Raw genomic sequence first — 13,816 nt, 5'->3', positions numbered from 1 at the left:
GTTAAGTGCAATATACTCCGTAAGTGTGGAAACTGCCCCATAACTTTTCTTCAAATTTTTTGAGATTGCCAAGTCAAACCAATGCAAACAGCCCTCTAATCAATGTTTCCTTCCTTCCTTCCTTCCTTCCTTCCTTCCTTCCTTCCGAATTCCTTCCGAATTCCTTCCTTCCGAATTCCTTCCTTCCGAATTCCTTCCTTCCGAATTCCTTCCTTCCTTCCTTCTCTGAGAACCACTTTTATGTGGTGTTACCTCCTATTTCCAATGACTACCCAAACCCCCTTTTCTCCCCTCACTATTTTAGCAATGTACCAGGGATCTTCATTAAAATGTCCTAAAGGGCAAGTGGTTTAAGAGAAATCCCATGGGCCTAGCAAGTATCTAGTAGAAGTTGATATGAAGTAGGACCATTGTTGAATCAGAATTAGTACCTATAATTTTTGCTGGGAATAAAAGTTTTATGGGAATAAATTTTTTAAAAGCATCTGAAACTTTCACTGATAATCTAGAATTTCTGGGAAAATATTAGATCACTCTTCCAAAGTGCTATAGGAATGAATATTCTGTAATTTCAGATCAGGGCAGATCATACCCAATTTGGCATCTTGATCAGCTTCTTGATAGCAACAGAAAGCTGTTCTAACAACCCAACTTTAAACAATTTAAACTCAATAGAATCTTGCACTAAAAAAAAAAAAATCATAGCATCCACTATACCCCTGGAGACTAAAAAAAAAAAAAGGAGGCTATGTATACATATTAGTTTATTTAATCCCATTTGTACACAGTGGTTTGGGTCCATGTGGAACTGGAAAAGATTCAGTTATACACAGTTGGATACATATGGCCCAGGATAAAATGGTACGAGGTAACTTTTCTGTTTCAAAGACTGAACAATTGTCTTTGAAATGTTTTATTTCACTTTGTCGAGGATATTTTAGTGTTCTAAGGCTGGGATTCCTAAGTTACAAATCCTTTTTTCCACAGTGTCTGTCACCAGGGTATTTGAGCCCCTTCTGGTGATGGCTTTGTCAGCTATGAAAATACTGGTCTTTCCACACTTTTACAAATCATATGCTTTAGGAACAGAGGGGCATAAATTATTTTCTCAAGTTTATTCAGCTTGTCTGGAACACAACAAAAACATTTAACCTCTAATTTTCTAAGTCCCAATCTAGAGCATGAACCAAAATTAACCCTTTCTTCAGAAGTGAGATGAAGCTGAGCTTGTAATCAGAAATATCAAACACATGTTTCAGCTCAACAGGAGTAGGATTTACATATCCTGAAATCAGAGAGCAAGTCCATATGGGATCATTAATAAGGTATGTCCTGGATATTTCTCACACATGCTACATGAAATTCAGTGAATAGTATAAATATAGGGAGAAATAAGTCGCCATCTCTTCGCCTTTACTACACAATAGCTGGAGTCCTCTGTGTATTGCATAAGTGCTGCCTTGAACTTCCAGGTGGTCTTATATTTAAAAGTGTTCCCATTGTATTTTATTTGCTGAGCACGCAGCATCTTTCCCCTTCCACACTAATTATTAAGTAATAATAAGCATATTGCAGTAAAAGACAGCTACTTGGAATTAATACCAAGAAAAAAAAAAAAAAGAACGAAACCTGAGACACTCTAACCATTCAACTGTGCTCAGAGGACATGTAGTAAGAATCTGTAGTTGCCAGGAAAATAATTTTATAAAGAAAAACACACAAACTTGAAAGAACTGAGTGACAGCTGCTACTAGCCACACTGAAATGGTTGTCCCAGTGACATAATCACATAACATAGGGATTTTTCTTTCCTGATTTACAGTTAACACTTTCTTCACAATCCTCTCAAACAGAACTAATGCAAAGATGTGCTACAAAACTGCCATGGTATTTCAACTTCATATGCAAAGAAAAAATGAAACTATTTCTGAAAAAAACAACATTTTTAATATATTTGTAGTCAAAAGACACACTTAGTCCAGAAGAACTTGAACACTCCTCAGTGCTAACAGCACTTTTGCCTTCTTTTCTTCACAGCACATTTGAAGTGAGCCACTGAATCCGTGCAAAACTTTATCCAGCACATATTTTGTCTCCCACAACTACACATTGAGAAATCTGGAATACATCATTGCACCTGTAAAGTAAACTGAACACATTTTAGTCACAATTTTTTTTTATTCTGCAGAGAGCTTAAGTTTTCCATTTTTGCAGTTTGACTCTTCCAAATATTTCTGGAGGAAATGCTCAAATATATAAACAGATGTCTAACAAAGCCTTGAGTTTTACTGAGGCTAGAGGTCTGAAGAAGACATCACATCTGGCAGGTTCCCCAAGTGTTTGGGAAAGTCAACCTCAGGCTGAAAGCTGTATTTTCATTCTTTTCTAGTAAGTAGCTCTTTGCAATTATGCAACTTCTTTATGAATACAACAGTGCTGAGCATACAATATGAAGCTACAGCTTCTCAAATTTCATCATGTAGCAGCCGCTGCTGGATATTTATTTGTTTAATTCCTTGGCATTTCCTGGCTAATACATATCTGATTACAAAAGAACACCATAGTATAAAGTAACTTGAAATATTTAGCTGCAGGAACTTTTTTAAGTCTCAGGCTGTCACAAAAGACAATCTGACGGGGAACCAGAAGCACAACCATAACAATAATTTTTGGGATCATGGGCATTTTTTTGATCAGTCAGGAGGAACTCGAGATTTTTTCAAGTTGCAGAGAATCACTGTTAGGAACCATTGCAACTAAATGGAAAACATATTCTGCTATACTGACTCTTACTGGAACTTTCAGGTGGTTCTGCATACAGATTTTACAGAGACTGCGTAAGTCTCTCTGGCATGACCAGAGTCAGAAGCACTGTGGATTATTAAAAATTTTATCTAGACACAGGAACACAGATTTCCAAAGACACTTAAAATTGTGTTCCCACAGAAACCATCAGTAGCCAGACACATGCTTTGACAGTACTGCTCCTTTTTTCTCCTTAGAATTCACCACTGAGAAACTTTAAAACCTTGCAGATAATCTCTCAAAATAATACTAAACTGCAACTTGGCTATGAAAAGCTACAAAACATTCAGGTACATTTTTTCACAAGACTGACATTACTTGACTGTGCTGTATTTTGAGACATTGTGATGATCACTACTTAAATGCTTAGGGGGAAAAAAAAGCACAGATTGGTTGTATTATATATATATGCTGTGATTCCTACTCATTAGGAAAAGGAAAATTCACCCTGGGGTGGTGAGGAGTGGTGGTGTTTTGTTTTTCTTTTTGATTGTTGATAAGACAAACAGGTGCACAGTACACTGGACAGACCTTTAAGTGGAGCTGTAAGATATTCTGAAACACTGGTCATGCATCTGTCTTGGGGTGACTTTATGATGTGTATCCCATATCACTGCCCTATGCCCAGAAATTAATTTTTGTGCCTTTCTATGCCTTTAAGCCTGAGAGGGGGAAGGAAAAACTGAGCAAAACTTTTTCAAAGCAGCATACAATGATATACTGCTTCGAAAAGTAATGTAAAAGAGTGTCATTTCACTGTGACTTTACTTTATAGAAGTGGACTTACCTGTACTCAGAGATTAGTGGTTTGCAGCATATTGGACCCTACATGGTAAACATACACTGTGCTACCTGGAACCACTGTCAGGGCACATAAATGACGTTCCTGAGGTAAACTGATATAGCCATCACAGCGTAAATTCGTAACTAGTACCAACTGCTACCTTCAAGGAGAATGGTATACAATAGTGAGCAAGAACATGTTTGTATCTACAGGAAGTCTGTTAGCTTCCATACAGACATATCTTTAATGTTTCTAAACACTTTGGGTTATACAAAAGGAGACTTTTTTATCACAAAAAGCTATTAACCCACTTGCAGACACAGGTTTCTTAAGAAACAGACGCAAAATATTAAATGCTGTGCTCCATCTGCAGAAGTAGAATGAAGGAGCAAGCAGCACAACCTTACTGAAAGCTTTGACAAGTACTTTGAAGGCGAGTCTAAGAACATTTGTTATTTCCCTTGACTTGAAATCTTGCTTCAGCAGATCATATACTTTTTCTGTTACATTTCTGAACTTGTGAAATACCTGCATCTGTCTCTGGTAACTACTAGTGTTCTGCAATCAGAGGGGGGAAATCTAACATGGACAATCCCAAAAGCACCACTCATAATTACTTTTTGGAGGCTAGGGGTCTTAAAATAATCTAGAAACTCCCCGAGTTTTCTGACTACCTGGTAACACTCAGATTTTTAAACAATCAAAAGCTTTACTGTTTTGATTTACATGTTATTCTGACTTTTCCAAAAATTTGTCCTACTTTCACAGAACATACTCAAAATTCTCCTTGGAAAGGGAATCATGTAATAAACAAGGGTGATCTTCAGCACTAAATTTTAAACTTTTGTCCTATACTTCCATTTTCTGGTCTTAATTTAAAAACACACTTAGCAGACTTACACATCTATCTCCAGTGCCAAACAAATAAGTATAAGCCCTTCCTGCAATTTTATCAGTTCTTTCATGACTTGATTGTCAGAGAAAGAAGTTCAAAAAGCAGAAACTTTACAAGAATTGCTGGGGTTAGCAAAACATTGGGAGCTTTTCCATCAGCGTTTGAAGGCATTTCATTTCTGGGCCGTTATCTGATTTCCGACAGAAGTCCCACCGGTGTCCCAAGTGCCTCCTGTGCCGCGTACAGCTGTGTCACCGCGCTCCAGGGATGTGAACTGACGGAGAAAACCGCCCGCTCAAACCGCAAAGCCAGCAGAAAGCCGGGATCTTGCACAATCCCCAGTGCCTGCCGCTCCCAAGGCAGCCGCCCCCAGCCCCCGCCCAGGAGCCGCTCACGAGGAGAGCCCCGCGGGCAGCGCCGGGACTGCGGAGCCTCAGCACTCTTGGCTCGATCGGCGGTGCTGCGCCCCGCCCGCGCCGCTCCGCCGATGCCGGTGGGTGAGGGGAGGGTGGGCGGCAGCGCGGCAGGGCCTGTGCCGCCGGCGGCTGACGGGGCTTCTCCTTTCAGACCTTCCTCAAGTGGGCTGCTGGGGATCTTGGGGGTCGCCGTCGTTGTCGTGGTCATCACCGTGCCGCTGGTGCTGCTCACCCGCAGTAAGTGTGCGGTGCGGCCGCGAGGGGAGGGCGGCGGGGGGCTCGCTGCGGCCGCCAGCGCTCGGCGCATCCACGGCAGCGGGGGAAAGTTCTGCGGAAAGTTTGTGCCTCAGGGAGCTGGGTCCGCAGAGCTGGAGCTGCTGGGTCCTGGAAACTGGACGGTACGAGCGTCCCACCAGGGAGGGTGGGGGGCACGGGAACAATTTAAAATTCTCCCGATTTTCCTGTATGCGCTGGTAATAGTTAGAAGCATTGTCATTTTCAGCATTCTGTTCTTATTGTGGCCAAAGGCTCTCGAACCAGCAGTAAAATGCCAATTACTCATTTTTCTAGGGTGTATTGAAGAGGTAAGATTATATGCTCTCTCATTTGCTTTGTTTCCACAACTTTTGTTAATGCCTTTGAGTGAAATTATATAAACAGCACAGTTTCAGAGGTCAGAAAACTAGAGAAAGATTTGGAATGTGGTTTTGGACTCTGACCAGTTAGCACTTTCCAGGTTGCCCTTGTAGCTCTGGATGTTAATGTGAAACATCATTAAATCCTGATCAAGTAATGCATTGCTTTCAGCTGATTGGGCAGAGCTGCTCTCATTTTGTGTTCTTACGATTAACAGCTGAGCAGCCAGGGTATGTATAATCAGCACTGCAAACTCTAAGGGAGTGTTTTCTGGACTGGACCTAGGTCCGAAAGGTGCACCCCAAAAAGACTGAAGATGTGTATGCTGATCTTGACGATGTGTTCAGAAATTGCTTGTGTGCACACAAAGTTCTGGGGGTTTTGCCGTGTCAGTTCAAGGGGCGGAGCTTGTGTCATTGGTGCTCATGTGTTATAATTTCTAACTGTTTTGCAGTTTAGCTCTATTAATGTTAATATCATAGTCATTCAAAACCAGATTTTCAAAGTCCAGATATCTGAGTTGCATACCTTGTAGGCTAAAACTTCCATCTGTGGATGCTGAGTATTTTCTCTTATTTTTGGGCAGCTTTTTGCCACTTATCTCAAAAAAGCAGATTTTTGAGGTGACAAGAAATACTCTGAATTTCACAAGTGGGGAAGAGCAAGAGAAAGGGTCTTGATAACTTATCAGATGGATGTGTGTAGGCATAACACCTAGTGAAAGAATTCAGTATGCAGGCCTGAACTCTGCTGAAGAGTTGGTACTTGTCTATCTTGATGCCAATGCCATGTCTTACTGTAAATAAAGTGGGTTTTCTTCTTTCATAAATGTAGCATAGGAATTCTTTTGCTCTAGAAGTGGCTGCAATTCAAGATCAGTCATTCAGTTACATAGTAAATTCATGTAACTTCAAAGAAGCATTTCTGTTCTATGATACACAGAATACCACCATGCTGTCAGCCTTGGCTTGCGTCCTTTCAGTTGTAAAAGAATAGAACAGTGTGTCAGACTTTTTACTATTGGTTCAAATTAAGGCATAGGAAATTACCTAATACACCCAGGTAGTTCAGTCGGTCCCTCTGGGTAAAATAAGGATTGAGATGGAGTGATCCCAGTTCAAAAACTTGAATTCCTGTCTCTTCACAAATCAGGCCAGCAGTAACATCTGAACAGCTGTGACCATTGTAATTTGGGAACTGCAGAATTCTTTGGATTTTTGACTGAAGGGTGCTAAACAGATGTTTACTGTAGCTGAGAGTGTACAGGTGGTGTATTCATAAAGTAGTAATTTATCAGAGCACTTACCCAGTGAGAGTTTGATTCTATGGCTTTTATGAGCAGCCACAGGACATGTGAGTCAGCTGGGGATGCCTCTTGGGCCATACAGGTGATTGAGTACAAAATGAAAGTGGCAAAATTGCTTTGGGAAGGAGCAGCTCACATAACTATGACCATGTGAAATCAAAGTCTGCTCTAATAAGAGTCCTTGTAATTGCAGTCAAATAGTTTTTATTTCATCCCAATGGTTCAAGCATTTTACAGGGAGTCAATATGACAATTATTGATATAAACAGAGAATTTTGAGTTTGGATTTCTTTCCTTTGATCTGCAGCTGTTTTCCCTGCCATGCTTCTCAATGTACTTTCATTTCATAAGCTTAGTAGCCATGCAGCACATAATTAGTTTGATAAATGGTTTCCAACACTGTGAAAGGTTGTGAAATTTTGCCACTCTGGCAGAGTTCTGGCTTGTTGGCTGTCCTGTAGGCCTGGCAAGGGGAACTTCTGCTTCTTCTCTTGCAGACACTTTTCATGGACAAACAGTGCAGACTTAAATTTGAAGAGTGGTTCCCTAATTTGGGATGCAGCCCTTTGCCATTTACCTTGAGGGTCTGCTGCCAGAACTCTGTACAAAATTTTATATGTTTCATTTAGACCCACTGTCTATTTTGACACCTCATTTTATATTTAATAACCACATGGGGATACTTGCATCAAACAGTTTAATTTCAAAACAGCCTTGGGGCTTGTATTTGAAGTCTGTTGATTAAAGCATTGTTGTGCTTTGAGGAGCTATCCAACAGGTGACTACAGTAAAAACTTGTTACCCTTAAAGCATGAGAATTTTATAAAAATATTGTGGTCTGCCTCTTCATGATTCCCCAATTTGCTTACACTTCTCAAGTTGTTTTTTTTTCTTCTCTAACCTTCCATGCAAAACGCAGATTGGTGTCTATATGTGCCTTTACCACTTCTCTAACTGCATTTCTTGTTACAGCTGGGCAAGAAGGCCAGGAGTGGGAGGATGAGCAGCCACTGCTGAGGGCAGGAAGGAGACAGTGCAGTATTTACTATTATTCTGCTGCCATGTGCAAGTCATAGACAGCCTTAGAGGGAGGGTCCCATACAACTGTCTATCCACAAACCAGGTTTCTTCACCCACAGGTTTAATTCTCCAAGGGTGAAAAATATGCACTGAATGAGAAGGATCATCACCATCATGATTAGATGATATTATGCATGTGCTTTTGCGGTCTTTTGATAGAATTGTGCCTAGAAGAGGCTGGAAGAGCAGGTCCTGGGGAGGTTAATGACCTTAAGGTGCCTGAGTGTTCTTTGTGAGTCTGAAAGGACAGGGAATCGAAATGTTTTCCTTCTACATGTCCTTGACTTCTGTAACTGTCATTTAACTCAGTTATCTACCCTAATTCAAATGTTGTGTAATATAATATAAAACACCATTATCAACAGTGGATTGCTATCTGTAGAACAATTCTGCTATTCTTATTTCCTTGCTTTGCATGAGATGGGGTAAATTGAGAGGGCTTCCAGAGCTATTGATTACCAAGTTAATGATTAAATCCCTCCAGGGAAGTCTCTACAGCCCCATGGAGGATGTTCTTGGGTGAACTGCTGCAGGAGGTGCCACAGTGCTCACTCATTGGTTATGGTCTCTCCTGAATGTCCTGTATCAGCTCCTGGGTATTGGATAGAATTCTGGATGAAGTGAACCTTTGGCCCAAGCCAGAAAAGTAGTTTTTACCTATTTTTTGGCTGGAAATCTATTTCAGTGCTCTGTGACATAGGCAGTAACTGGAGTGTACAGGAGGGGGGAAGAGTTAGAGTACTCTTTTACGCATGTTGGAAGAGAAATGGGAAACCGCAGGTTTGGGAACACTATCCTGAAATATCTCTTCTTTTTTCTCTTACCATTGAATCAGCCAGGATTCCCTTGCATCTCTCCTGCTGCTCCTAAATTACATGCTTTGATCGCTGATCATTCTTACTCTTGTTCTGCTGTCACTTTAAAATGGCAATAACCATTCACCTTTTCTGATTTTTTTTTATTTCTCTATCCCTTTCTCATTATTGCTGAACATCATTCTTGCACTCGTCATTTCCTTTTTGTGGTTTTTTCCAGTCTCTCTTGGTAGTGGTAAACATGCAGTAAAGCTTCCAATATTATTCCTTTTAGTTTTCCATGGTTTAAAGTCAGTTAATTTCTTCTGCATTTTTTGTTTTGTTTTGTTTTAATTGCTTGTGGAAATTAGTAAATTGCACCTTGACATTGGGGAATAACAAATACATGTACCAAAAGTAATTTGTCAACATGGTTCAGTTTTGGTATGGTGGTATGTCATACCATAAACCTTACACAACAGTTAACTTCCTGTTTGCTTTCCACCTGTCCTGGTTTTGTCTGCAAATCAGGTAATTTTCTCCTGGTAGCTGGTACAGTGGTCTGTTCTGGATTCAGTGTGAGAATAATCTTGATAACACACTGATGTTTTGGTTGTTGCTAAGTAGCTCCTGCCCTTAAGTCATGGACACCAGTTTCCCAGGCTCTGCCAGAAAAGACGTGGACAAGGAGCTGGGAGGGAGCGTGGCCAGGACAGCTGACCTGATCTGGCCAAAGGAATATTTCATAACATAGAATGTCATGCTCTATAAACAGGGGGGTTGGCTGTGAGGTGCCAATGACAGGCTGGACGTTGCTCAGTGGGCGGTGAGCAAATGTATTTTGCACCACCTGTCTTTCTAGGGTTTTATTCCTCTCGCTCTCCTTTTCATTACAATTATTATTACTATTAGGAGTATTATATTTAGTTTTATTTCAATCATTAAACTGTTCTTATCTCAGCCTATGGGTTTATCTTTTCCTGATTGTCCTCCACATCTCCACTGAGAGAGGAAGGGAGTGGCTGAGTGGTACTTAGTTGAGGTTAAACAATGTCAAACCTCACACCTACAGAAACCAACTCAATTTTTCTCTTAAGAGAGGGTAGCATATTAATAGGAAATTCCAAGATTCAAACAGAATTATTTATCAACTTTGTATGAGTACTACTTACATAAAAGGTTAAGAGCCTTCTTTGCAGAAGGACTTACTTATGGTTTTACTGTTGTTACAGGGGTATTATGATGTAATTATTTCCAGTATATCATTATGACAGTGCAAATATGTATATACTGCCAGGAGTAAGATCAGGGTAGAGATGAATCATTGAATCATTAAGATTGGGAAAAACCTCCAAGATCATCAAGTCCAACCTTTGATTGAACACCACTTTATCAACTAAACCATAGCACATCAAGTCATCTCTTGAACATTTGCAGGGATGGTGATTCCACCACTTTCCTGGGCACTCCTTTCCAATGCTTAACCACCCTTTCAGTGAAAAAGTTCTTCCTGATGTCCAACCTGGACCTTCCCTGGCACAGCTTTAGGCTATTTCCTCTTGTCCAGTCACTATATGCCTGGGAGAGGAGCCCAACTCCCACCTGGCTACAGCCTCCTCTCAGGTAATTGTAGAGAGCGATTCCCCCTGTGCCTCCTCTTCTCCAGGCTGAACACCCCCAGGTCCCTTAGCCACTCCTCATAGGACCTGTGCTTCTCTGGACACATTCCAACACCTCCATGTCTGTCTTGAATTGAGGGGCCCAGAACTGGACACAGCACTCAAGGTGTGGCCTCGCCAGTGCCCTGTACAGGTGTCAGTCAGGGCCCTGGTCCTGCTGCCCACACTCTTGCTGATACAGGCCAGGATCCCATTGTCCTTCTTGGCCTCCTGGGCACACACTGGCTCAGGTTCAGCCTGGTGTTGGCCAGCACCCCCAGGTCCTTTTCCACTGGGCCACTTTCCAGCCATTCTGCCCCAGCCTGTGGCGCTGCCTGGGTTGCTGTAACCCAAGTGTAGGACCCAGCACTTGCTGAACCTCAGGCAGTTGGCCTCGGCCCATTGATCCAGCCTGTCCCGATCCCTCTGCAGAGCCCTCCTGCCCTACAGCAGAGCAACACTCCTGCCCAACTTGGTGTCATCTGCGAACTTAATGAGGATGTGCTCAATTCCCTCATGCAAAGCACTGGTAAGGATTATTAAACAGAACTGGCCCCAATGCTGAGCATTGGAAGCCAGTCATTTGGAGTCTAGAAAAATAAGTCTGTATGTGGAATTGTCGAAAAAGAAGAATAACAAGAAAATTCAGTCTTTGCAGCCTCTCTGAGGAACCTAAGAGTGAAAGAAGCAGTTTTGCTAAAATATGAACATCCACTATCCTGTATAAAATCTTCGAAGCCAACAAAATGCACTTAAATGTCAGCAATTACTTTATTTTGTCAAAATAAACCTGTTTGACCCTTCTTTTCAAATGGAATCTGAATGAGAAGAACCAAAATTTGGAATTCAATGTGTGTTGAGTATCTTTGGTCAGTGGCACAATGTGGACAAGTAAGAATATACTGGTAATGGCCTACCTTGTAGATTAAGAAAATGCTTCAACTAGAACTTCTATGACTGTACCCTTACAGCTTGGCGCGTGTTTTCATATTCAGATACTATGTGGAAGGTGTTGACAGAAAATGAAATTTTAATTTTATACATAGCCAACAAATCTTAATAGTGGCCTGATTTTTAGTAATGAGACCTTAGCAAAATATGTATGTCACCAGGCAGAAAAACATTCATCAGTTTGGAAAAATCCCTAAACCTGTTCATCAGCCACCTGTCTTAAATTGCTTCTTCTTTTCCAAGAGAGAGTTTTGTTGCTTTCGAAGCCCCTCTGATTGAAAATGACACTTTCTCGATTAGGAAGAAGTCATATTCCCAACTAGACAACTGTGTATGAATATTAAATACCCACTTGTTCATAATCCATCAAATTAAATATTCAGCTAAATAAATAACCTGAGAAATTAATATTCTCACAGAAACTTCAAGAGCAATAAATCCAGCCTAGTAATTTTTTTAGAGTCACCTTTCAGATGGAATTGAGCAAGCATTTTTTTAACCTTTTCTGAGCATTTTAGACTAAAATCATTGTATGTTATGTCTCTTGTCTTTTATTGCAGTGGTAGTTGTACAGTCTGTGCTGTATATATACAGTTTTCTTATTGTTTGGAAATAAGAGTAAAGCTGTAATAGCTGACCTAAATGTCTTCCTGTGATGTTTCAGATGTCACATGCATCCAACCTGCAGAAAGATAACCTGCAAAAGCTATTGTGAGGTGTTTTCCTGTGTGTGCCCCCAAGGACTTTGCTCTCTTTTTCTTCTTCAGCATAGTGAAAGAGGAGGCAGTCTGTTTAAAAAGTATCTGAAAGACTGGGGCTCTCAGAATTGATAGGGGCAGGTTAGCATCTTGGTTGATCAGTCACCACGTCTGTACTTGAGTGTTTTTATCAGTTGCTTTTATTCTATTCTTTTGATTTAGCCAGCTGAAATTAAAATTCCTTCCCTTCTGGACCCTGTAGGTAGAAGGGTAGATGCAGATAGATGAAGGTAGATCTTAGGTTTCCATTTAAAAAAAAAAGGCAGGGAGGATGCAGGGGGAGAATTGCACACCTGAATTTAAAATCTGTAGTCTTTGTTTTCAGAAGAAAACACAAACACTCACAGACTGAGTTGTTGTTGTTGTTACCACTTTTCATACTTTGGAAAAAGTAGCTTGTGCACTGCAGGCAGTAGGAAAGAAATACTTTACGTAAAAGCTGACTGCAGTGTGCTGAAGCTGATGACCAAACTCAGTAGCTTAACTAGATTCAAAGTTTCATTTGGTCTTTTCAGACTAACCCAGTTACTTGGCTTTAATTTTCCAGTCAAAATTATAATGCTAAAATAAACTTTAGGATACCTTGGTGAACAAAAAAGCAAAAGAGGGATAAATATGTAATCAATTATTTCATCATAATCTTATCAGGAAGTGTTTATTATTTAATTAATTAATTTTTTATTAGACCTTCCCTGAATATTTCATTGCTTTTCAGATTTTTAGGGTTTTTTTTATTTGAGGCATTTCTGAAATTTGAGTTTAAGGGTAAGTAAATTATTCACAATTGCAACTATTAGCAGCTGGGGCTCTGCAGTGAACTTCCCAGAGTGAGCATGGGGAGAAAGGCACTAAGATCACTTCTTTTCAGCTTTTGAGGAGTACATGTTTGCTGAGGTAAGAGAGCCAGAGGTCTTCTGGTCATTCTAGTCACTGTCAAAAAGGTATTTTCACTTCCGTGAGTTTATTGAGTGATCTCACTGACACTCCTTGATTTTATGCTTGCTGAATTTACCTTGCAACAAAGTTTTATTGCCTTCCCACTGCTACTACTTTAGAGATGGTTAGCTAAAACACTTTAATAACCAGCAGCAAAAACCCACTTAGTAGCCAGGTTAAGAAGCTGGGGTGGAACAATGTGCAGCAACGTCCAAATCTCTCTTCTGTCTGTTTCTTTCAGAAGAGACCTCTTCAGGAATAACGTACACTCTACAGAATTACTTGAACAATGACTATAAGTACAAAACACATAATTTGGAGTGGATTTCAGGTAATTCATTTTTACGTACAACTTGAATGTCAAGAAAATGTACTACCTTCAGCAGTCTACTACCTTTGGTCACCTCATGCTGAGGTGACTACTGTATTCTGAAAAAAAAGTCAAATTATTTAATAGTACCACAATAGAACAGTGTGTAGCTTCAGAGAGTTGATTCCTTGTTTCCCTTAGAAATATGGTCACGTTCATAGGAAGCTGTATTCTCCTACTGCCAAGAGAGCACTTCTGTGCTTTTGGGTAGAAGCATGTTACCCTCTGAGGCGTGTCAGCTTCCCATGCATCGGGCTGCCAGGGAAAAGGGAGGTACAGGCTGCTTTTCCTTTTGGGTATGCCCAGTGCCCCAAGGGAAAGAGATGCTCGAAAGTGGATGCTGTGAGCTCCAGGACTACATTTTGTGAACATTCTTGTGCTATAAGCATCCTGTCATTATAGAACTGGGAAACACAACATTGACCAG

General features: G+C 40.6%; 1 protein-coding gene across 1 annotated transcript in view; it reads left to right on the top strand.

Annotated features, from left to right (window-relative positions):
• Window positions 1–4,762: 4,762 nt before the first annotated feature.
• The window catches only part of DPP4 (dipeptidyl peptidase 4), a gene marked incomplete at its 5' end in the record, with an annotated part of 40,419 nt that continues 31,365 nt past the window's right edge, over window positions 4,763–13,816 (top strand). The window contains 3 exons of the mRNA XM_010406892.3: window positions 4,763–4,977; window positions 5,052–5,137; window positions 13,261–13,350. Coding sequence (XP_010405194.2) covers window positions 4,763–4,977; window positions 5,052–5,137; window positions 13,261–13,350 — 391 coding nt within the window. The remainder of the gene's footprint in view (window positions 4,978–5,051; window positions 5,138–13,260; window positions 13,351–13,816) is intronic.

This window comes from Corvus cornix, chromosome 7 (assembly GCF_000738735.6).
Source record: "Corvus cornix cornix isolate S_Up_H32 chromosome 7, ASM73873v5, whole genome shotgun sequence".
NCBI classification, from domain to species: domain Eukaryota; kingdom Metazoa; phylum Chordata; class Aves; order Passeriformes; family Corvidae; genus Corvus; species Corvus cornix.
This window is presented reverse-complemented; position numbering and strand designations above follow the sequence as displayed.